We start from the raw sequence: 24,248 nt of genomic DNA, 5'->3' as shown, positions 1-24,248 counted from the left end.
TCGGTATTTTAATCCGATCAATAGAGATTAAGTTTATTCAAGCCATTTCTTGTTTCTAAATCGTTTTCAAATGTAAATTGAGAGCAATTTCGCACCGTTTTCGAACTTGTTGTTCTCTATTCCTAGTGAAAATGTAAAATCATGTTTAAAGGTAAGTTCCAAACATTTTTGTTTCCTCTATTGATTTTGAGTGCAAATTCCGAATAAAAATAACGGAGATTTAATATCTTAATGGGTTTTAAACTGATTTGATCATAGTTGTTTGAAATGAAATTATAATTTTAACCATATATCTTACATAAAACCATGAAAATTGGTTTAAGAACTTTTAGAAAACGAGAACTGATCAACTGGCAATTCGATTGCTTTCACAAGTTTTTGCCACTCAATTATCTGATTGCTTACGAAGAAAAAATTCTTGTAAATTAATGAAATTTAATTGACTTGTGACTCACATTGTTCACAATATATAAAAGAATAATAACAACAAACTTTTTAAGAGATGTTATGTAAATGTAGAATAAGTAAGACTTTTCATTTTACTGTCTCAAATGCAAACAAATTGTATGGGAATATATTGTCAGATCCTAAGCCCGATTTCGAAAAAATCATTTGAAAACTTAAACGAGAACTGATTATTAATTGAAACCCTTTGAAAGCTCTCAATATTTCTCGACTTGCTGCATAATAGTTTGTTTTATTTTAGTTTTATTAGCTAACTTAACTGTCCTTTTCCAGTGAAATGGTTGAAAATCGCTCCCAAAAATATGCAATAAGCAGTCCAAGAATTCAAGAAATTTTAAAATAAAGTTTATAAAAAATACTCCTCAAACCAAGCACTATTTATAGACAAATATTCAAGGCAATCGAAAAGTTGTTGAATACTTTTTCAGCTCATTGCATACTTTTAGGGGCAAAGTTCCGCCATTTTGCCTATGCCTTTTTCTTGCTTCGACTCTTAACATTGTCCTTCAGATTGACATTTAAATGGACTACCTTCCTTTAGTTTTAGCTACCAAGTAAATATTGATATGGACTTCGCATTAAGTGAATTATTCCCCCCAAAGATTTAAAATATTTACAGAAAATTGAAAAGAATATTTGATTGTCTTGTCAAGATTGTCTTTTTCCATTTAACACAAATGTAAGGGAAAATGTAAAATGTTACTTTCCTTATAAAGTTTATTTAAAAATCTTTCTCTGAGGCAAATTTTCAAAAAAGAATTTCATTCATTTCCCCACATGGCCTTGTACATGTTTCATATCAAAGAATTTTCCATGTCATATTCGTTGTTTTTGTTTGTTTTTTTTTGCATTTGACACACTTTTCTGATGTTGTTGGAGAAATGCTTAAATCGAATGACAACACCAGCGAAAGAATAATATTCTTGTAAAATTTACAACACCCTCGACTTATTAAAGGTGGCCCAATAAAACTGTTTTACAGCCACTTTATGCCATCATGGAAATTAGTCTAAGGGATAAAAATTTGTTGATTTTTTATTTCAATTTTACAGTAGGTACATATATTATTCGGTTTTACCTTCTCTCCTCTGCTGACATCTTCAATTTGTCCAAAAAATTACTTGATGGGTCTGATTTGGCCTGGCTAGCTTGTTGTTGTTGTTAAAATTAGTAATATAAATCATCAAAAAATCTGTTTCTCTCCACCCTTTCCACTTCTCTTCTATTTTTCACGCATTGCGTAAATCAAAAATTTATGTTTAGAAAAGTTTATGGATTTTTGGACGCCATCTCATCATCATTGTCGAGAGAGAGAAAAAAAAAAAGAGGTGGGAGTCGGGGCATCGGTGGCTGGGGGGGGGGGCATAGCTTTACAAATTTGGTATATTCAGTCTGATTTATAAGGTCAAATCAGTGTATACCGAAAATAAATGCATATAAAAACTTAAAGAGACACCAAAACAGGCCACCAAACGTGGGCGACCCCGTGTGCCGAGCCCCGTTCGGTTCCTACATAAAGCAATCGAATTGAAATCTTCAATATGCGATCATTAACGCCGCCGTGGCTGACATTTTTGGATTAATGGGTCAAAGAAAGAAGGAGACAGAGAGAGGGAGGAGAGGAGAGACAGAATTTTCTACATAGACACATGGAAAATGTATTTCAAACTAAAAAATACCCTTCTGACCCCAAATGAAATGAAATTTTCAACTCAATACAAAGATTTTATCTTAAAATGATTAGAGCCACTAAATGGTCGTTTTCCCTTTCTAACAGGCTAACGAATGGCTGTTTGAAAACAAAAGACTGATAGAATTTTCAATTCCAATCCATATTTTTATCCTTTTTGTTATTAAGACAATTCTTATGGATCGTGAGAACATTTTTGAATATTTATATTAAGTATTAACCAGGCCATAAGGATTAACTTTCCATGGCTTATCTGATCCATCCAATCATTTTCTTTCTTGTACCAAGGTCTAGGGAAGTATTTAATTATTTTCTTAGAGTATAAGCAATAATAGTTTAGTTTTAAAGATTTAATTAAATTTAAGACTAATAAAAGATAATAACTTTATAAAATTTATTGAAGTTGTTTTTAAGTCTTAGCCCATTTTGGGCCGGGCTGATTTTAGAATGCAAAATTACTTTTTTGAAAAATAAAACATTCTGTCTGTTTTAGTTTCCCTTGATTGAAATATAGTCAAAAAAAATACCGAATTTTCGAAAACATACAAAACTTGCTGTTCGAAAAGTCGAACAGTGATTCAAAAAGGGTTAAAGAACCTAATTATTTAAGTATCCCCTCACAACACAAAACTATATTAAAAATCAATTTGAAATATAAATAAATTGCTAATTTTTTTTTTGTTTCTTAAAAAAATTAAGTAAGTCGTCTCGCCGACTTAGGTTGGTTAGGTTAGGTTTTCACATGCTTTTTACAAGCATATCTTATTGTTAGTATCCCGCTCACTCCAGCATTCGAGCACCCTAGCGCCACCACCAGCCAACGGCCAACTCCGGCCTTATGGAAAAACGTTTATATGCATAACTCGACTGTTTTTTGTCCGATTTTGATCAAATTTGGTATTTTGCTGGATATTGGTATCAAATTTAAGTGTGCCAAATTTGATTGCATAAGAGATAATCGAGTTTGGCAAAATCTTTACACATACATTTTGAGATAAGCGCTTTTTTTAAATTTCGGGGGCAAAAAAGGGCGTGGCAAAAATTTAAAATAAACTTGATCACTTTACATACTACACGAGTCTACAAACCAAATTTTGTGGCTCTATCTTTTACAGTCTCCGAGATCTAGGTGTTTATTCAGACAGACGGGCGGGCGGACAGACGGACAATGCTAGATCGACTCGGCTATTGATCCTGATCAAGAATATATATACTTTGTGGGGTCGGAGAAGCTTCCTTCTGTCTGTTACATACATTTTGGCGACTTTAATATACCATTTCACCCTATGGGTGTATGGTATAAAAACTAACCTTAAGTTGACTATGTAATCTAAAGGTTCAATGGGTAAAACCCATAGTAAAGATAGAGATTCGTTTCGTAAAAATGTCCTCGATTCATAAGCTGAGGTAAAATCTTTCTTGGATATCGAAATTTGTCTACTGTCAAAGGTAAATCGACAGTTTTCAAATAGGAAATATTCCTAATTTTTCCTCTAAGTTTCGATGGACATTCCCCAGCTTAAATGATCCAATAATCAATAATATTAAATACCAAATGAGTATTCATTTCATTAATAAATTTAGCTACTAAATAATATTCATGCTCTCATTCGGTATATCTTTAGATCTTTTGTCACTTTTTTTCCAATTACGATTCTCTCACATGCATCTACCTACCTATCCTATACATATATCTATATATTTTTTTCTCATCGCTTTATTTTGTTGGTGTTGTTGTTGTTGTCGTTCGTGTTCGTTTTGTGTCAGAGTCATAAATCTTTGCATTCTTTTTCTCCTGGTTTTTTGTCGCATTTTTTCTATAATTTAACAGTAATTTATTAAATGCCCCACAAGCTTTTTAATCTGCACTGGAAAATCTTGCCCCCAAACTGCATAAATTAATTAAAAATAAGAGCCACACCAGGAACACAGGGAGCGAAAGAGAGAGAGAGAGATAGAGACAGAGGGAGAGACTACCAAGAATGCGTGACATAAATGTTTCCTTCTTTTTTTTTTTGTTGGTTTTTTGTTTGCTGGCGTTGATGGTGAAGAAGATAGACCCCAAAAATTTGCCATATGCAACTGCAATTCGTATCTCAGAGATGTGAATATGTATCTCAGTGAGTTGACAGCCATGATTAGCGTGAGTTGAAAATGTGGAAGAAGAAGACTTGTACAAAATATTTACAGCAGCTGGGTTAAATGATCTTTGCAGTTCCAAAAAAAAAAAAAAAACAAGAAGGAAAGAAAAAAATGATTTTCCCATGGATTTACAAAACGAAAAAGATTACCAATTGTATATTAAATCCCCCACCAAAAATCAAATCAAATTATGTAATCAAATGTTGTTCGCTACTTAAAAACAAAATTCTTGTCTAACTATCTATCTATGTATCTATGTATGTATGTATATGTATGTATGTATGTATGTATGTATGTATATTCCAACGATATTTCAGCTGCCGTCACGTGACAGGAAAATTTGTTAGCACTCTCGACAGCGAACAAAGAGAAAACTTAAAAGAAAAAAATAAACTGAAAAAGAAAAGCCGCCAGGTAAACAGACAAACACACACTCACACACTCAAATAATCATTTCCCTGTAGAAATTAAGGAATTTCTTACACGTACAAATGCATCTTCTTTAGCTTCTATTTCTATTTCTATGTATTTTTTGAGCATTTTTTTCGTTAACGGTTTTTCCACTTTCTTTAGTGTTTTTTTTTCTCTCTCAGTGATTTATGCAAAAACGTTTGCTACGAAACAGCATTCGAGTGCACTGCTCATAATTTTAATGCGACAGCAAAATATGTTGGCGCCACTGAGTAGTCGCAGTAGTAGTCATTCCATTAACTGCAAATCGGCAAACTAAAGAGAAAAACAAAAAAAAAAAAATAATCAACCCAGTGTCTGTCTTTCTATATTTTGCATTTTGGCTTTTGTGTGTATATTTTGCGTCTTTTTTTATTTCTGCCAAGTCGAGACTTTAAAGTGCATTTTAATACCCTACAAAAGGCAAAGAGTATATTGCCAGCAGCACTTAAAAGTAAGCTCAACGAATTCTTGTCTCTAATTTCTAATTAAAGATTATAGAAGAAATCAATACTCCCATTCGCATAGATATTAACCGCATTTTAATCCATTTAACTTATATATTCATATGTTAGAGTATTTAAATATTGGCATGAGCAATAAAGACAAACATTGGCAAAACACTTGAAGCTCAATGACCGGACCACAGACTGGACTGGACGCTTGTTTTTGGCCAATAGCGTTTTTTTTTATTTTCGATTCATTTTGGCAAATGGTTTTTCATGTTGGCATTGGAAAATATCCATAAATCAAAAAGCGCTCTTATTTTGTTTAAATGGCGGGGAAATGGTTTTGTTCAAGAAGGTAAATTGGAATGCTTCTCGTATTGAATTGAATTGAATTTAACCATTTTTAAGATACATGATACAATTTATATTAATATTCTATCATTTGATTTTAGTGAGAATCTTTTGGCCATATAATTTCTTTAATTCTTAAAGTAGTTGGGAATTATAACCATTTATATTGTTAAATTTAGTGAATGTATTGGGAATCCTTATTATTTGTATTATTTTTTATCCACTTAGATTCACAACTGATGGAATTTTCATTAACTTTTTATGCATATTATGAACATTATTAACATTGCCTTACCTCACTTTTTATTTTCAAACTTTTTGCAAATCGATATCAAAATTTTGAAATTTAGAGAAGAAAACTGTCATATATGTAGATTCTAGATCTTACGCAACACTTGGTCAGGGAGAGAAAGGTTACAGAACGGGAGGGATTGAAGTTATATGTATTTGAATTATAATATTGCAATTTCTTCAGATTTTCCTCAACCAAGATCATCAACTTTGAGTTTTGAAAAGAAATCACCCATAAAAATATATTTTTGGAAATATTTTTGTTATTATTTGTATTATTTTTGCACAAAATAAAACTTTCGTTTGGGGTGACTGAATTCAAATATTTTATATATCTTTTCTTTTTTTTTTTGACATGTTAAGGAAAACTTAACATTTGGAGGTAGCTCATTTCACATAAAAGTATTTTAATTATTTTTGAGAATATTGCTAATGCATTATATACAAAATATTTTTTCAAATTTTTAAAAAAAAGTTACCACTCTATGTTTCTTTTATATTTGTTATAAAATCACAAGTTTTTAAGCTCTAAGAAAATATGAATTTTAAATGTATGACATTTTTCTTTTTCGTCTTGGTCTTAAAACATTTCTTTTTAGTGTGAAATTATCTTTAAATTGAATCTAAATGCATAAAACTCTAACCAAACAGTTTTCATGACTAAGGTCAAGTCATTTAGGGCTAAGTAAATACCATAAATCTGCTTGTTTAACCAGACTTTATATGTGCTATATGTATTTTTTCTGCCATGTGCTTGTGTGTGTGTGGTGTGTGTGTGTGGTGTGTGTGTGTGGTGTGTGTGTTGAGAGAGAAGTTTACCTCATAAATTGCATACACTTTTTGCCCTTTGGTGACCCCTTCAAAAGAGAAACTTAAATTGTACACATCTATTACATCTTGTTTTTTTTTTTCTTTTCTTCTAGTTGGATCAACAAAAAGAGGTTGATTAACATCACCAGGAGAGTGCACAGAGAGAGAGAGAGAGAGAGAGACAGAGAGAAAGAGAAAGCGAAAAAGGGAATGAGATAAAAAGGATAACAAACTCCCTTTGAAACTCCCGGCAAACTCAAAGTCAGCAAAACTGAGAGAAGCTTAACTCACAAAATAAAAAACTCTCTCAGATAAATTCAGCAACAAGAGAAAGATACAGAGAGCTGAATAAAAGGTGTTTGGAGACTGGGTGGTTGGGTCATGTGTGGGTGATAACCGGAACAACCCCAAGTAAGGTTCAATTGCGGGCAAGTGCAAGGCTGTCTGCCAAACCAGAAGGACAACACGGTTACATTGTTCGCAGAAGGGGGTTATGCCTTTGGCATTGAATTCAATTTCAAGTCAAACAGGGATACAAAAAAAAAATAGCGAGAATGGAAAGCTAGCATCATCATAAAAAAAGAAGTCACCCTTCAACAACAACAACAACAACAAAAAAGGAAATATAAAACAAACAAACGGCAAAGAAGAAGAATATGAAATTCTCCATAGTAAAGTCTAAAGTTTAGTTTCAGTTCAAGTATCTCGATTCTCAAGTGACCATTGCCTCTGTCTATGATGATATTCATCCCACAATCAAACGAATGACATAGCCAGAGACCATATAAACTCCATTCTCCTGAGCCTCAACCTCGGCCTCTGCCTCTGCCTCTGCCCTTTGGCAAATGCAAATTTATTTCACATCATCGAGCATCTGATATATGACGTGACTGACAATTACGCCACCATTCTGTATCCGAGCAAGTCAACCAACCATCCTTTGCTGCATTGTGTATATCGGCTATATACATAGACCTAATGGCAGAGCCACCACCAAAAACAAGGCCGTCCCCGGCATTCTCCATAGTCATCAGGCAGACAGCAAACGGTAGTAGCTAAACGACGTCAGATCTCTCTGCTTTCGTCATAAGTTTTTGCCCCCATCCCATCCCATCCTCCATCCAAGCCTTCATCATGGTCATGACTCTCACTAATACAAAATTCGACGCATGCGGCCCATCTGCAAAAGGATGGAGAAGCATTGGCTCGATTGTGAAGTGGACCGGCTGGCTGGCTTTGGTTCGGCTTTTTGCTGTTTTCATGTTGCTGTTACGTAGCTTACCGGCAAACAAAAAAGTAAGTTTACAAAATTTACGTTACGCACCCGGGCATCTCTCTGTATGTATCTGTATCTATACATATATCTCTCTGTGTGTGTTTGTGTGTGTGTGTTTTTTATCTGTATCTGTTTCAGTGCGCACAATATCTGCATTTGCATTGTTATGAATTGAGGGAAGTAAGACGAGTTGCGCATTTATACAAAACATATATTCACATCTTTATAGAAAGTTTTTATTTTGATAAAAATATGTATCAAACAAATTTTTCAATTACTTGCAGAGACAAACTCTTCTCTCTCAAAATCAAAGTTTTAACTATTAAAAAGTATTCGAGAAGCTTCAACTAATATTTGAGCAACTTAAAATTTGACATACATAACACTAGACAACAATTAAAGCAGATTCCGAATATAAAAAGTTTTCTGGAAGATCAAAATACGATTAATAACAGAATAGAATCTTGCAGAAAATTGACTTTTTTCGGAATATCCTAGAACAACCAAGTTCATATTCGGAACCAGCGACCCCAGAAAGGATATGTAATGACTTGGTGACACTTAATCGCATCCTCAGCTAAAATCTTGACTTCTTTTTTTGCTATAGGATCTTTGTTAACTTTCTTAAAGCAATGCTTAAGAGAGTTAATTCTCTAGGTGTCAAATTTAAAATCTAGTTTAATGGAAGGGCGTAGTCAGGCTTTAAATTAGGAGTGCAGCAATTATTGTACTAAACTTTTTGAAAACAATTCATAAAAGAAAAGTATAATGAAGCATCATCTCTAATTCTAGGATAATACAATTTTAGACAGATGTTGGTAAAGTAGATAATGGAGACGTTTTCGACCCTGTAATCTATATATTTTGGATCAGAGTGAAAAGAGAAATCGTTATAGCCATTTACGTCTTTACGAATTAACTTTGTACCCTTAATTAAAAAGCTGCTGAAAATAAACTTTACTTTTTGTTGCCTAATTGAGGTCAAAAAGATAAAGAAATATCACTGTAGAAATATAGAAAAGTTTTTTTTAAAGAAGTCTTAAAGAGAAACTTAGCATTAGGTACATAGAAAAATCTTTTAAAATACAAAAAGATTTGAAAGCCCATACTTAGTCGAGGAAATTTCTAAAAGCAATTTACGATTTTACAAGGGAATTTCTTGTTTAAAAAAAAAAGTAGAGCGTTTATATCTTAAATTGAATGAATTTAAAAAATAAGAATAATAAGTAAAAGGTATACATTTTTATGTTAGGCCCCCCTCAGTTCATACCTGCCTACGCCCTTGTTTAATAGCATCAACTTGCCAATTATATAGTCAGTTTACTAAAATCGAAACTTAATTGAAACATTTATCGCTTGGATTATTAACTTAATGAAAAAAAACAAATCCAGAGGTTTTCAGAGATTATAAACAAAACAAAACTCCAATTTTATAAGCTTTGCCAAAATTTGTTTGCTTTTTTTCGTTGTGATTCTCAACTTGTTCAAGTGTTGATTTGGCAAGGCCATTGAAATTTTAAAGCTTCTTTAACAAAGTTAGAACTTGATGAAAAGCTGAAAAGCTATTTTTTCTATTGCCTTTGAAATACTCTTCTTTGGAAGATTGTTCTCAAGTCGGTTTAAGTGTTAAGTCTGATAGATTTAAAAGAACCCGAAATCCACACAAAATTTTATAGAAATCTCAAAGCATTTCCTTCACAGAGTGAAGTTCTATACACTTTATGTATAACTGGCTTCTGAACTCAACGATTTTGACCCCGTTTTTCAAGCAAATAGAGTTTCGTTTATCATTTGTTAGACATTTCTCTTTAGGGTTTTGGGGGATTGGGGAATTGTATGGCAATCCTTTGATCGCACCTCGCCTTTGGCCGTTTTGAATTCATTTGCTATCGTCTGTCTGACAGGGGCCGAACCTTCCAATTAACGTCACGTTTTTACATTTACGTACCTGCGCACTTTTCGCTCGATGTAGTGTGCCTCCCGAGATGATGCCCGCCGTGGTTGCTTTGGCGTGCATTTTTGGCGCTGAATTTATGACGTACTGCGTCTGCTGCTGCTGTTGTTGCTGCTGTTGCTGCTGTTGCTGCTGTTGTTGATGTTGATGTTGCTGCTGTTTGTTAACCAATGCTGTAGGCGGTTGTGGTTTGAGCAATGCCTGCGATGTTGCCGCTGTTGATGTTGCCGTTGCCGTTGCTGGTGCTTGTGCTTGTGCTTGTGCAACATTCCTAATTGAGTTTTCTGGTACTGGATTTTCACTTTGGCACTCCATTTCAGGCAATGGCGAATTGTGTTGCTGTTGTGCGTTGGACATAATTAGCTTTTCGATTTAAATTTCTTTCTCTTTTTTTATATATGTACACATGTATGTATGTATATATTGCCAATTGCAATATCCTCTTGATTTCTACACCACACACACACTCACACACAAAAAGAAATACAACCAAAAAAAAAAACAAAAGAAATGAAACCGATTATGAATATATAACGTATTGTAAGATTTTGGCGGAGAAGGTGACTTTCGCGCTGCGTTAAAGAGAACGTTCAAACGGTAAGCGGGTTCAACTGTAACTGAGGAAGACCGCTGTGTCCTTCACAAGTGGGTGGTGGGTGGATGGGTGGTTGGATGGGTGGCAAAGTGTGGGTGTTGATAATGTTTTGGTGGTGGGTTTGTTAGGGATATAAACCCAAGCAAAGTGCTAACTTTATCTACCAATTTATCTAAAGGCATGTCACCGCCAAGAGTAAAAGAGAGAGACAGAGCGAAAGTAAGAGAGAAACTTCACAGTCCATAATAGGAAGAGAGAGCAAGAGCAAGCGAGAGAGAGAGAGAGAGAGAGAGCACGTGCTGTTGCCACTCTGCTGATAAGAAGTCCGCTTTAATTAAAAAAATAAATAAAAAAAAATCTATTCTAATATTTCTCATTATCTTTGTAGCATTTTTCATTTTCTTCACTAATTTCCTTTGGGAAACAAACTTGTCCATCTTATTGGTTTTTCTAATATTTAATATTAAAACCTTGAACAAATGTTTGAATTACATACTACTTATAAGCAATAGTATCTAAATATTTTCACTGTTAATGTAATTTAATTTATTCAATTAAATATAACAAAGTGATTCTCAAAAAATAAAAGTAGGGATTAAACTTTTATAGTTGGAATGGAAAGTGAATGCTTAAAATAAGATTCGATATAAAAATGTGAATCAAACAATTGAGGCAATATGTTCAGGAAATCAAATATGTAACATTCAGAAGGAATAACATTGTTTCTTTAAGGGTAACAAACTTTTACGGCTTTAATGGATACCATATCTACACATATGTATGACAAATTATTGAGATATTACACAATATTATTTCATATTACACATGAAAGATGGGATTGAGAAATAGTTATAGCTATAACATACATATATAATATACATATTTTTGGAAGATTGACCTCGAAACAGCTTAAATTTAAGGTTTAACTTAAATTTAAAAAAAAAATGGATTGAATTGATTGAAGAATAAACACAGTCCCGGTTATAGTTTTATAGGTATTTTATTTAATATTAGGATATCTAAAAATTAATAGTTATCCTAATTAATTTAATATTAATTCTTAGATAATAGTAATTTTGAATCTTAAATGTCTTTGGTCGTTTTTGTTAACTCTTACGGCTTTTCGGCTTAAACCTTTCGTCGTGTTATTTTTTATGTCTCTCCTCTCACACTCACACATTGTCTTCCTTTTCTTTAATCAGCTGACTTAACTATGGCTGGCTTAATAGAATTGCCAGACCATTCCCACAATATATAATATAATATAAATATATAGACTATATATTAAATGATTACCAATAACTTCTCTGTTTATCAGTTTATAAAAAAAGAGAATGATTAAGCCTTTGTTTACGTAGAAGGGGAGATAGATTAATAATATGAAGGAAGTCGCAGATCCTTTTCTTTAGTTTAGGAACTCTTTATTCCAACTGATATTTTGGTTGATCTACTGTCATTTAAATTATTCATCTTCATTTTATATGAAGAAGATATGTATATGTATACCATATAACGTAAATATTTAAGTTAACCAAAAGATCAGAATTAAAAGAGTTTTAAAATGGAAATACTAGTGAGAATCATTTTTATAAACTATTTATTTGATTTATTTATAAAATGACTTTTTGAAAAATATTAGAAGAGAGATTAAGATATTTCATATGTGATAATGATTGGAATCTCCTTACGGACTTTTGGAGTTTTTAAAAGATTTTCAGTTTCTTTTTCTACGAATTTAAGTAGGCCAGCTATTGATTGAAATATTTTTAATACACTTAATTTTCACTTGGCATAGAGTTTTTGAAATTGTCGGCATAAAACAAGAAGTCAAAATGGACTTTTATAAAACAACCTTGGAGACGGTCGATTTGAAAAAGAAATCCGTTCTGGTTGCCAAGGAATTTGGTGATGAGCAAGCCAAGCCAAAGAAAAAGGATAAAAAGCCTTTACATTATTATGCTCAGGAAGTTAACAATAGTATATTTGCAAGAGGCCATATTAAAGTGAGTTGAGAGTATAGAGTGGATATTGATTGGGAGTGAAATCAATGTTTTTTTTTAACTGCTTTCCAGGTGATAGATGAATACGATGGGTTAAGCAATGATGTGACACCGAAATCGATACCAAATGAGATGTATAGCGAACAGTTTATGAAATATAATCTACAGTTTAAGGTTGCCGTCGAGGATATGCAACTATATCATTCACGAAGTGGTAATGCACGATCCCGAACACGTTCAAGTATGCGTGGAGGACTTGGCGGCAATAAGCAGTCCATTGACGATGTCATGAATGGGGTAATATGTTCTATCTTTTCAACTTACCACCCCTCCCCCCTCAAAAAGTTTTGTTTTTCATTTCTTAGATAACCTTTGAGAATATAATTTTTGATCCGCAAACTGTTAGCGATAAGAGTTACGAATCAAAAATTATTCCACCCTATAAGAAATCATTTTTGAAAATAACTTTACGTAAAACTGAGTTTTTTGAATTACATAATCAATGCAGTACAACAGCCATAAAGGGTACACAGGAAGGTGATCTGGCCGACTATGATAATCGTCAATATGATTATCTAACAGTTGGCAAAGGTAAAATACGTCGTCGTTCGGATAATGATGCCCAAACGAGTGTCACCCTGACATCGAGTCGAGCCGTAAACACCATAATGGTGACACACGCCACCGTCGGCTCTTATGTATCCAATTTCGAGATGTACGATACTCTCAATAATATGGTGCAAAAGTATAGTATACATAGCACTTTACATGGCCTAAGTAAAACGGGCAACTCGTATACACAATACGATGAGGATAATCCCTATGAGGATGATGATTCCGAGCTGCGGGAAAAGGAACGTTCACAACGTTATCGTCTATTTGAAAGCGCTGATTTTCGGAATGCTGTCATGTTTATTGGTCGCACATTATCGAGTAATACGAATGAGTCGGGTATGCGACGTTTTCGCAATTTCGAACAGATCGATCGATGTTCACGCGAAGCGGAATATTTGTATTCAATGAAATTGCTATTTCGTTTCATACCGGTGCCAAGTCACGATGAACGAAAGGCTGTCAGTGATATGAGCTTTTGTCGCAGTAATGGTGATATTTTGGCCATTGGCTATGGCCTATACTCGTTCTCATCGCAACAGGTCCCCGCCACCGGAGATGTCTATGTGTGGAGCATCAAGAATCCGGGAGAACCGGAACGAGCTTTCTACTATCAAATGCCAGTGACAGCTGTTTGTTTCTCACCATATTTGCCATCATTGCTGGCCATTGGCATGTACGACGGCAGTGTCGAGGTTAGGGATGTAAGTAGTCCTACCGATATGCCCATTGCTGTATCACAGCGTAGTACATCGCCAAGTTGTTCGCCTGTGGTGGCCATACGTTGGATCAAACAGGCCGGTGAGATTGATGCCTCCGATATAGATCCATTTCTGAGTCTCTCCCAGGATGGCTGTGTGACACGTTTTCGCATTAACAAGAGCCCGTTCCTGTTGGCTTTCAATCAAATGGTTTTGGAACGTGTCGAAGGTCATCCAGAGGGCATAATTGTACCCATATCACCTATTTTGACTTGCGAATCGAGCCGACATCCCCAGGGATTGTATATAACCACACATCCCTTGCATAAGGATATCTATTATATTCTCACCGATGAGGGTTGTATTCACAAGTGTTCCATCAACTATCAGCATCAATATCTGGAAGTTCTCAAGTGTCATGAGGGCGGTGTGACTGTAATGGAATTCTCGCCATGGTCTCCCAAACTGTTTCTCACCTGTGGCAATGATTGGTGAGGCAGAAGAAACCCAAACCCTATTATCCTTTATCCTCATCATTCTATCATCATAGGCACATTCGCATATGGATTGAAGGCATATCACGTCCATTGATCGAACTGCAAGATGAGTATTCACCCGTTCATTGGGCCAACTGGAGTCCCACTCATGCAACCGTTCTAGTCTCTGTGAATCGTAATGGTGCCAGCGTATGGGATATTCGTCGAAACATACTCAAACCGATGGCTAAACATGAAATGGACTCCTCCTACAATACGGTGGCAGCGTATGGCAAAATGATTAAAATAATGATTATTATTTCACTTATCTCTCTCTCTCTCTAAACAGTTTCTCCAATTGTGGTCGCACCTTGGTGGTGGGCAATGAACGTGGCAATACTCTATTTCAGGCCATGAATGACATGCCATTTGCTCCACATTTTCAGTATGATGAACTTGAAAAGGCCATCTACAAGGCCATTGGCAATGATCAGGAAATGTACATTGAACTGAAAAGTATTGGTTTCTTTGGTTATCCCAATAAGAAATTCTTGAGACCAGTCTAATATAGCATATTTCACATTGTATGTAACTTAGGAATGAACATTTCAAGAATAAATAAAGAGAATTATTCTAAAATTATTTATAAAATATTACAAAATCTCTTTGAAAGACAAGCTTTAATTGGCAGAAATCGCTTGACCACTTGAAAAACTGACTGGTAAGGCGTAAAGAGTGCCGAAAAAACTATAGTTATATGATAAATTGATATTTCAGTTGATAATTTAACAAAATTGCTCTAAAAACTCACTTGGTTAACCGTGAAGAGTAACGAAAAAAGTGAATAATTATTTAAGGATTCGATGTTTTGCGAGATCCTCAAACACCCAAGGACTTTCCCCCTGGATCCATTCATGTGTTAAAGGATTTAGGGATAAAATTCACCGTCCAAGAGGTTTCTAAAATAAAGAATGTTGGGAAACAGTATTAAACTCTTTTTATGCAACTTTAGTTCAGTATTTCCTTTGCTTATACTTAATATTTAGAATCTTATGTAACTTTTACTTAAAATATTGCCAAATTCATATAAATTCCACATGGGATAGGGCTCTTAAGGCTTTTAATCCGCCATAAATATCGACTATAAAGAGAGTGGACAAAACGGACATTTGCCATAAAAAAGTTGTTCCGGTCAAAGCTTTGAGATGGGAGTTAAAGGTAGGTTAAAGATATTAGATTACCACTAGATCAAGTGCATCGATCTAGAAGAAAACAACAACAAATTGGCACTTTACCTCAAATTTTTCACCTTCTTTTGTAGTACTTTTCTGAACCTCTGAAAATTATTGTTTAGTTTACTATATTATATTCAATTATACAGAAAACTAACTTCAATTAAGGGGTTACATCTAGTTAGAAGCTCTCAAAAATGTGGTTTTTCAAAATTTTTTCCTGAGAAAACTTCTAAATTTATTATTTTAAGCATTTGTACATATATTATGGTAACTATGAAGAGTATTTAAAAATTTTTTATTTGTCAAAATAACAGTTTTTAAAGCTGCTACAGCAGATCTCCTGGAACCCCTTTTAGAGAAGGCATTTTACGGTGACCACTATATCTCTGAAATGGACTATCTGAAATGAAAAAACCAAACGGATTTCGTTAAAGTAATGTGTATTCTTGTAATTAATCGAAGGAATAAGCAAAAAAAAATTTTTTGACAAAATGGCGGATTCTCAAAAAAAAAAATCTATTTTTTGCCATAATTTTGGCGTTAAATTGTGTATAAAAAAGACAATTTTTATCGGTAATAAAAAAGCTTCGATTAAGTACTAGAAAATATAGTTTAGAAGCCTGTGTAAAAATTTAAGATGAATCGGTTCAGCCGTTTCTGAGAAATCTTGGTCACCGACTTTCAAAACACAGTTTTGAGAAAGACAAGGTTCACACCCACGACTTTAAAATGCACTGACGCGTCGTTACATTTATGCGTGTAACTTCAAAAATAATCGTCGGATTAAATGAAATTGATAGAGTGTATACTTAAATACATGTACATTACAAAAAAGAAAAAAAATTCTAACTAGATGTAACCCCTTAATCCCTAAATGCATGACATCTTATTATTTGCTTGATATATTTTTCTATATAGACAACAAAAACCACATAATTCATAAAAAAAATGGTGAAAAAACGAAATACCTCAAAATTTACAAAGATAAAGACTTGATTTTAAAAACTTTTAGTACTATCTCATGAAATAAACTCCAAAAATCCATGAACGGATACAGGGGGGAGTCTGAGGGGTCTGGGTCCATTCCCAATGAAATGGACAATTTTTTACTCTTTTCATTTCCTTATATCTCCAACTAGTGAATCTGTATTAATTGGTTGGAAAATTTTAATTAATTCTTAATCTAAAATAAATGCCATTTTTGAAAATTTCTAAGACGAAAATCTTGAAAATATTTTCTAGATTCAGCCATTGTTATATTGATATATTTAGCCATAGCAAGAAATTCTTTAGACTAAAATTATAACAAAATATTTATTAGAATCTTTATTTTCTTTTTTTAAATTCTCATATGCAAATTTTTTTAAACAAGACGCAATCTTTGGTTATTTTTTGGTTGTTATATTTTTGATCACCCTTCATTAGACGAAGTTTTTATTGCACTTGATGAGCTTAAGTTTCAATGTAGTCAAACGGGAAGAGAAAAAAGAAGAAACACTCGAGATAAGGGTAATTCAATATCCACATATCGAACATTTACCTGTGAAACACAAGAACGAGCAATACAAATATGTGTGTGTGTGTATTGAGGTTGACCCTAAGCATATTTGGTATGTCAACGATGGTGGTCATTCAGACAGAGGTCCAAGTCTGGGCTCTGGTACGGATTCGGGTTCAGATCGACAGCGGGCGGCAGCGGGTGTTAAATAACAAATAAACACTTGTACACACATTAGCATAATAGCAAAGAGACCTGGAAGACACACAGAGACAGAGAGAGAGAGAGAGAGAGAATGAGAGTGAGGAGAATTTATTGTAGAGAAAGAGAAACCAGAAAATCATAAAAGAAAATGGGGCTAAACAAGATCAAACACAATCGACCGAACAGAACCAAGATCTATAGCATGTTATAGACCAACAAAACCAAAAAAAAAAAAAAAACAGAAAAAAAAAATAGAAATAAATGTCAAAATTTTGAGGATCGTAAATATAAACATGAAGTTGAAGCTGGACCACCGCATTTGAGGGATCGTAAATTACACAGCACATTTTTTTCTTCTTCCAAACAATAGGCCAACAAAGAGAGAGAAGAGAGAGAATGAGAATGAGATGAAATGGTTCAGTCGGCCACAAAAAATCGCTCACTTGGATGTCATCATCAGTGGCGCGATCCTTGTGGACATTAATTGCTGAGAAACAATCTCTGAACTTGTCGTTGTTGTCGCATTTAATGAACATTTAATTGTTGCCCACATGCCAGACCATTCCGTCAGCCAGTCCAGCCAGTGAGCTGCCATCCAACCAGTCGGTGGTTCATTGGTCCTTAAAAGCCACCACACAACCCAGCACTTGATCTCACAGTTGAAAGAACGTTGCTGAGGCGGTAAATGATGGAGACACAAATTGAAAACAAAGTGTTATTGTGGCAAGAGAAGACAGAAACCGGGTATCAAAGAGGCAGACTTACAGTAGCAGCTCAAAGATGACGATGACGATGACGATGGCGATGGTGATGACGATGATGATGATAATAATCATAATGATGATGCTTGAAATTTTATCCGATAAATTCCTAAAATACATATGACCAAAGTTGATTTTATATACTGCAAAACAAATGGCACATGAAAATATTTCCAAGAGATTTGAGATCGATTAAAAACAAGACAAAACCGTCTTGTGTTTTGTTCATCCCCCTACTATTTTTTTTCCTAATAATAAACGTCTTTAACTGTTTCCTGGTAATCGCATTTTGTTATCCCAGCTGTGGCTGTTTTTTTTTTTTTATCCCAAAGTGCAGACTGAGTATGTATCCAGCCCATTGAAGGGTTTGTGGATCTAAAACAACTAATAAAGTAAAATAATTTTTAATTTATCTTTTGAATTTCGCAAATTTTGCTCTTTTTTTTTTGCTTACTTTGACTTTTTGCTACTTTTTTGCATATTGAATGAATTGTAATCTTTCCTATGTGGAATTGTGAAATATCCATAATCAATAATTTTCTGCCAGTTTTTTCAGGTTGTCAGTAGAAAGGTAATCTTCTATAGTAAGTCAGACTAAAGCAAATATAACTAACTTACTGAAATGCGAATAAAGGTATATTTATGTATACTTTTCTGTAGAACGTTTTAGAAAATCTCAAAATTTTCTGAAAGATATCTAAGTTTGCAGTTCGAGAAGTCCAACCAGTGGCGTAGCCAGAAAAATTTTCGGGGGGGGGGGGGGGGGGGGGGGGGGGGGGGTTAACATGTTTTAGGATCAAAGATATTGAGCAAAATTCCAAATATGAAATATCACTTAGTTAATGTGAATCAATTTTCGGGGGAGGTTTTTATCCCCAAAACCCCCCCGTTACTGGGCCACTGAGTCCAACTACTGGCGAAAGTTTTTCAACGCATACCGTAAAAAGAAAGACAGAGAACACAAAAGTATTCTATTAAATCTTTATTTTAATTAATTAAGTAAATTTTTTGAGTATTAAAGAAATTTATGTCTTTAATTTCAAATTGGGATAATGTCATTGAAGAAGTAAATTTTATGTCAATTTTTTAAAATATCCCAGTTTTTAATCCCGTTTTAAAATATATTAAATTCCGCTTTAATTCAGATGTAACTTTTTTAAATCGGTTTGAGATTGAAAAAAAGGCAGATTAAACAAATATTTATGTTCAACCATTATCTTTCCAAATCGTTCCGAGTTTGGAAATTGATTTTCTAATTAGCATTATAAGCCCGCTAGCTGATATTTTTGAATTTTCAATTGCTACCGTGATGGCTTAATCTGGGGCTGATTGTTTATATTCAGTTAATACGACACAAGTATAATATTAATTATTTATTTACATAACACATTGCATTAATTAATCCATTTTAAATACAATAAATCAGTTTTACGCAGATTATCGAAGCTCAACGTACTCAAAATTATATTCTAACGCGATCCATTTCATCTTAAATTCAATGAAATCTTAAGAAAATAGAAAAAAAAAAACACTTTAGGAGGGGGCAGCGGCGCTCTCCTGTCCATAGCTGGCTAGGATTGATCTATTATAAATAAAAATTAAAAGTAAATCTCAACCAAGTAGATAAATATGTAAACAGTCAGCTATTCAGTTTATCAATAATTTCAATTATTCCTAACATCATAAATAAATGAAATAAAATAAACTAAAAAATATGACTCTATGCCATTTAAAATCATATTTGTGTAGGAATAACTGATTAGATCTAATTTTTTTTTAACAATTTTATTGTTTATTCATATATGGACATCAATTTTTGCATAGTAAATTGAATTTGGCAACGTTCGAGCTATATTTGATGAGCATTTAATGAAAAAGTCTGAATAGTTAAAACAATTTTGCCAAGTTTTGCTCTTTTTTTTTAGTTAATTGGAATCTTGCGCATATAGCAGAGACGAGCCTCACGATGTCCAAAGGATTCCAATTCCGAATCATTTGAGGAGTCCCTTTAAATCGACTTGAATTTAGTTGCAATTTTTAGTTAAATAAATCAAAATGTGTTTACTCACTGAACCTCAGAGAAATCGCTATAATCACCATAGTCAATGGGACGCTTGCAGAGGCAGCATTTGTTATTGGACTCACTGAAGCATCTGTGACAATAGATTCCAGGACAGTCTTTGGTATCGCAACGTATGCACGTGGAGCTGCAAAAGGAAGAAGAGTTAAAGGTCCTAGTTCAAAGCCAACATCAAGTGGAAATTCTACTAACGGGCTTAAAGTTTTCGCACAAACAACACAGAGATCACTTCGTGGACCACAGCAAAAGAAACAACAGGCTAAGCACCAACAACAGCCGCAGCAATTGAACCTGAGGAGGAAATATAAGCCCATATAAAGCTTTTCGATTCTGTTTTACGTACCGATTTAACCAACTGAGACAACCAATAGATCCTTCGGGATCTTGATACATAAAGGCTGCTCTGGCCTTGCGTCGCGCGAACTTAAAGAAACTAACTGAGTATAACTTTTTAAACTTTAAACTCATCAAGGATATCACAAAGGTAACAAAAACCCACCTCTTTCCGTTAGGATTTTATTATGCAAATAGAGAGCCCTTATATGGGCTCGTTCTGGATAGAAACAACGCATTATCACATGACGCAATCGCAGGGCATATGGTTCAGCAATACCAATTAACCAGGCCACAATACAAAGTGCCAGAATTTCCCAATATCTCCAGTAATTTGGTTCTCTAGGCAGGGGCAAACAATGCTGAGTGGTCACCGTACTTCGTTGTGTTAAAGGACGAAATGCATTGGCCATTCCCCTCATTATATCACCAATGAAACCGCCACCCTTTATCTCCAGATCTATATAGGCAGGTACATCCAAATCGGCCTGTTGATGGCCATAATATGACATTGTGGCCAAAAGCCAAAATAGACTATAATCCACAAAGCAAATTGTAAAAAGTTGAACACACGTAATGACCATAAAAAATGTATTCTTGGCAATCAAAAAACACTCGCCGCGGGTTAAACGACAACTATTTATCTGGAGGATGAGAAAAAGATACAATTAAGCTTGATAATATATATCTTAATTAAAAAAATCAAAATCAGAAAAAAATAAATTTGCGTAATTTATTCTTCCAACAAAATAATGGCTCATAACTTGAAACGAGAACAAAAATAGTTAGCAATAATAAAAAGAAAAAAATTTATTCTCACAATCACATAACGACTTAGACAGTGATTTGAAGAAATGTAAATATTGAAAAGGATATTGTTTTTTTTTTGTTTGTGATTTTTAAAAATTGAATTCCATTTCAATCAACAAATATTTCAAAGGGAATCTTTGGTTGGGTCCGATCCTTAGAGTCTCCTATCTTACTCACTCTCACAAGCACATAAGGACCTAATTTCAAAAATTGCAACATTGCAAAGGAAACTCTATTCTCTATTCTTCATTGGGGTTTTTTGGGCTCAAAAGTGGGAGTGTCAAAAATTTTAAAACAATCTTGAACTGCCTACATAATACCAAATGCAAAATTTATAGAGTGTGACCCTTATGGTCTCTGATATGATAAATCATAAACAGTACCTAAAATAATATACATATTCTATTATATATACCTTGATATATTTCAATTTTTCAAGACGCTTGAGAGGCATAACTGTTGGCTCACCATGTCGTTGCCTTTGCCTATCAATCCAATATAATGATCCAGTTATATATTTATTCTGATATTTTCGACTATACATATAGCGTGCATAGAAATATATGGCCCTGTTGAAATTAAATTCAATTTCAAAATTCTCTATATCAAAAATGCATTATTATTATTATACTTAATGAACACGGTGAGTAGCATTAGCCAACAAAGAAGATCCAGCCAACCCAAGAGTAAAACAAATGGTCCCAAGCGTTGACGTATATCCTCAATGATCTCTTCACCCACATCGGATAGATTTCTGCTGGCATTTGTTTCAAAATAGAAATCGTGTTCAAATGTTATAGTGACATCGAACATTTGCTCAATGTGATGGACAAACTCATGGTATCCTAAAAAAAAAAACATTGAGGCGAAATGGAATTTGTCTGTCAAAACGTTTAAAACTTACTTGCCATAATTTTGTCTAGCAGTTCCCAACTTTGATCCCAGAAACCCGAACAGAAGACATCAATTATTTTGGCTGGATAGCAGATGGCCAAATAGATTTTCGTAGCATAGCAAAGGGGGCGAAATATTCCCAATTTCTGGCGACATTTGATCATGGCACGATCGGCTGCCCTCTGGCAACGTTGCCATGGTGTACCCAATTCAGTGTTGCAAAGTTCCACAATTGATTTCAGCCAGGCAGCGCAATTTTTCAAGGTATTAACTTAAGAGAGAGAGAGAGAGAGCTAATATATATATATAATCCTTATTAGATCACTAAAATAAAAAAAATTGAAAATAATGATTCTTTAATTCCATTTTAGTAAATTACTTTTGAACATTGATAAATAAGTTTCTATTTCACAACAGCATTTTTAACCGACTCTTAGAGGCCTATTTAGATTTTTAATTTTGTATTTTAAAATGATATCAAAACTTAACATAAAATCTTGGGGGAAAAAAATATCAATTACGAAAGGCTACAAATTGACGAAAAATTTGGTTTTAAGTTTGGAATGCAAATTAACAGAAAGGATTCCAAAAGGCAAATCGATATATGTACTTATACACTTTGAAACCCGGAACAAACAGATTCGCAGAGTTAAGGATTTCTAAAAACTGTCACATGTCAAATTTTCGGTCAATCTGTCTACTTTATTTTTAAGGAATATTAAAACAATTTTTAAGCTAAATTTTTAAAGAATCTGTCTCGTTTCTCTGACCATTAAGTAAACCAATTTCTAATAATTTTTGAAGAGTTACATATACATATCTCAATTCTATTGCAATTTTTTATTTTTTCTATTTTTTATTGAATTTTTATTTTTTAATATAGCAGTTTTTATTCAATATAAGCATTAAACAGTTGGAAATTTAAAAAAAAAATGTTAAAATTTTTGTAACAAAATTATAAATTCTAAATCAAAGTATTTCAATTCAAGTTTTTGAGAAAAAGTTGGTTCAAAGTATACAGCATCTAAGAATTTTAAGAATTTTTGAGGTATTTTTATATCAAATCTTTTTTGCACTCTTTAATATTCTTTGTTCCCTTTCTTTAGTTGCCATTTATTAACGGATTTTAAAGACACCCATCAAAATATCGGTCTTTTATATAATTTTTCAGCTTCTTCGGTTCTCCTTAAAAATTTTTAAATTACTCAAGTCAAAAAATCTTTTCTAAAACTATTCAAGGTTCTTTACGTTATGCTTGAAGTCAAGAAGTTATTTCTTCGTACTAAAGAAGCCTTTTTGAGTTTTGAGTTTAACTTACTGATTATCATTAGATAGGCTTGAATTCGTAGGAGCATTTCCGTAACATGTTTAACGACTCGTCGCACTTCGTTCAATAGCAGGGAAATGGCAGTCTGTATGGCATGAATCGGTTCCAATATAACATCCAACATTTGTCCCAACACCTGACGCAATAATTCCTGGCCACAGGCCAAACTACGTAGCATAACCATTAAATTGGCTAAAATATTTGCTGTTGGTCCAATGGCAGCCACAAAGAAGGCAAAGGCAATGATCAGAGCACGACCACGTGAACTGGCCAATGAGGGCACGGCCAGGGTCAATATGCATCTGAAAAAACACATACACACACACACACACGCATGCAAAAGTGCATAAAGTTAGTATAAAGCAAATTGACCTCACCTCACGGCTCGACTGTAGAGAAGTGCTATAAAGATCACACTGAGACCAATGAATAGAAACCAACGTTGATTGAGATCACGTTTCTTTTGCCGGGGATGCCATTGATACCAGATAAAACTTATCATCAGGCCCGTCAAATAGCCACATAAGATCAGACGAATAATCAATTTGATTGGCCACACTTCATAACCATCGCGCAACGGTTTCAAATCGTTAGCCATTTTTAATCAATGATAAAATCTGCTTATTAACACAAAGCACATGTGATTTTCCTTTCAATTTTATTGCTAAATTTTTGAAATTTAACGGACTCAGCAGATTAATGAAGCGCTGCCATACTTTTTTATGTGTATGGTTGTTGTCTTGGCTAGCCAAGCAAGGCGAAATGTTGCCACCTTGTTATTATTTTTATTCCCCTTAACAGTTGTTTTAAAACGATTGCTAGATGGCGCCTGTGAGCACAACAT

At 33.9% G+C, this 24,248-nt stretch overlaps 3 protein-coding genes across 4 annotated transcripts in view; 1 reads left to right on the top strand and 2 right to left on the bottom strand.

Moving 5' to 3' along the window:
* LOC6643039 (breast cancer anti-estrogen resistance protein 1) overlaps nucleotides 1–10,227 on the bottom strand; it is a 51,886-nt gene extending 41,659 nt beyond the window's left edge. Inside the window, exon 1 of the mRNA XM_047012251.1 lies at nucleotides 9,873–10,227. Coding sequence (XP_046868207.1) covers nucleotides 9,873–10,193 — 321 coding nt within the window. The 5' untranslated portion in view covers nucleotides 10,194–10,227. The remainder of the gene's footprint in view (nucleotides 1–9,872) is intronic.
* Nucleotides 10,228–12,216: 1,989 nt separating this feature from the next.
* Nucleotides 12,217–14,904, top strand: LOC6643037 (dynein axonemal intermediate chain 4). The gene is made up of 5 exons (XM_002065931.3): nucleotides 12,217–12,476; nucleotides 12,546–12,770; nucleotides 12,839–14,277; nucleotides 14,337–14,549; nucleotides 14,612–14,904. Exons 1-5 carry the CDS (start codon nucleotides 12,306–12,308, stop codon nucleotides 14,826–14,828), a joined length of 2,265 nt encoding a protein of 754 aa, XP_002065967.1. The 5' UTR covers nucleotides 12,217–12,305; the 3' UTR covers nucleotides 14,829–14,904.
* A 4,865-nt stretch (nucleotides 14,905–19,769) lies between these two features.
* On the bottom strand, nucleotides 19,770–24,020 carry LOC6643036 (DC-STAMP domain-containing protein 2). 2 transcript variants are annotated; one of them, XM_023176233.2, is made up of 10 exons: nucleotides 23,782–24,020; nucleotides 23,396–23,706; nucleotides 22,088–22,348; nucleotides 21,815–22,028; nucleotides 21,599–21,752; nucleotides 20,540–21,017; nucleotides 20,384–20,477; nucleotides 20,233–20,331; nucleotides 20,030–20,167; nucleotides 19,770–19,966 (listed from the first exon to the last, which is right to left on the bottom strand). In XM_023176233.2, exons 1-10 carry the CDS (start codon nucleotides 24,000–24,002, stop codon nucleotides 19,882–19,884), a joined length of 2,055 nt encoding a protein of 684 aa, XP_023032001.1. In that variant the 5' UTR covers nucleotides 24,003–24,020; the 3' UTR covers nucleotides 19,770–19,881. The 2 variants fall into 2 exon arrangements, with proteins under 2 accessions (XP_023032001.1, XP_046868214.1); XM_047012258.1 differs by lacking the exons at nucleotides 23,396–23,706; nucleotides 23,782–24,020 and adding an exon at nucleotides 22,457–22,682.
* Between the last annotated feature and the right edge of the window lie 228 nt (nucleotides 24,021–24,248).

The sequence above is a fragment of the Drosophila willistoni genome (assembly GCF_018902025.1).
Source record: "Drosophila willistoni isolate 14030-0811.24 chromosome XR unlocalized genomic scaffold, UCI_dwil_1.1 Seg41, whole genome shotgun sequence".
NCBI classification, from domain to species: domain Eukaryota; kingdom Metazoa; phylum Arthropoda; class Insecta; order Diptera; family Drosophilidae; genus Drosophila; species Drosophila willistoni.
Note: the sequence above shows the minus strand (reverse complement) of the source record. Positions and strands in the feature narration are given on the sequence as shown.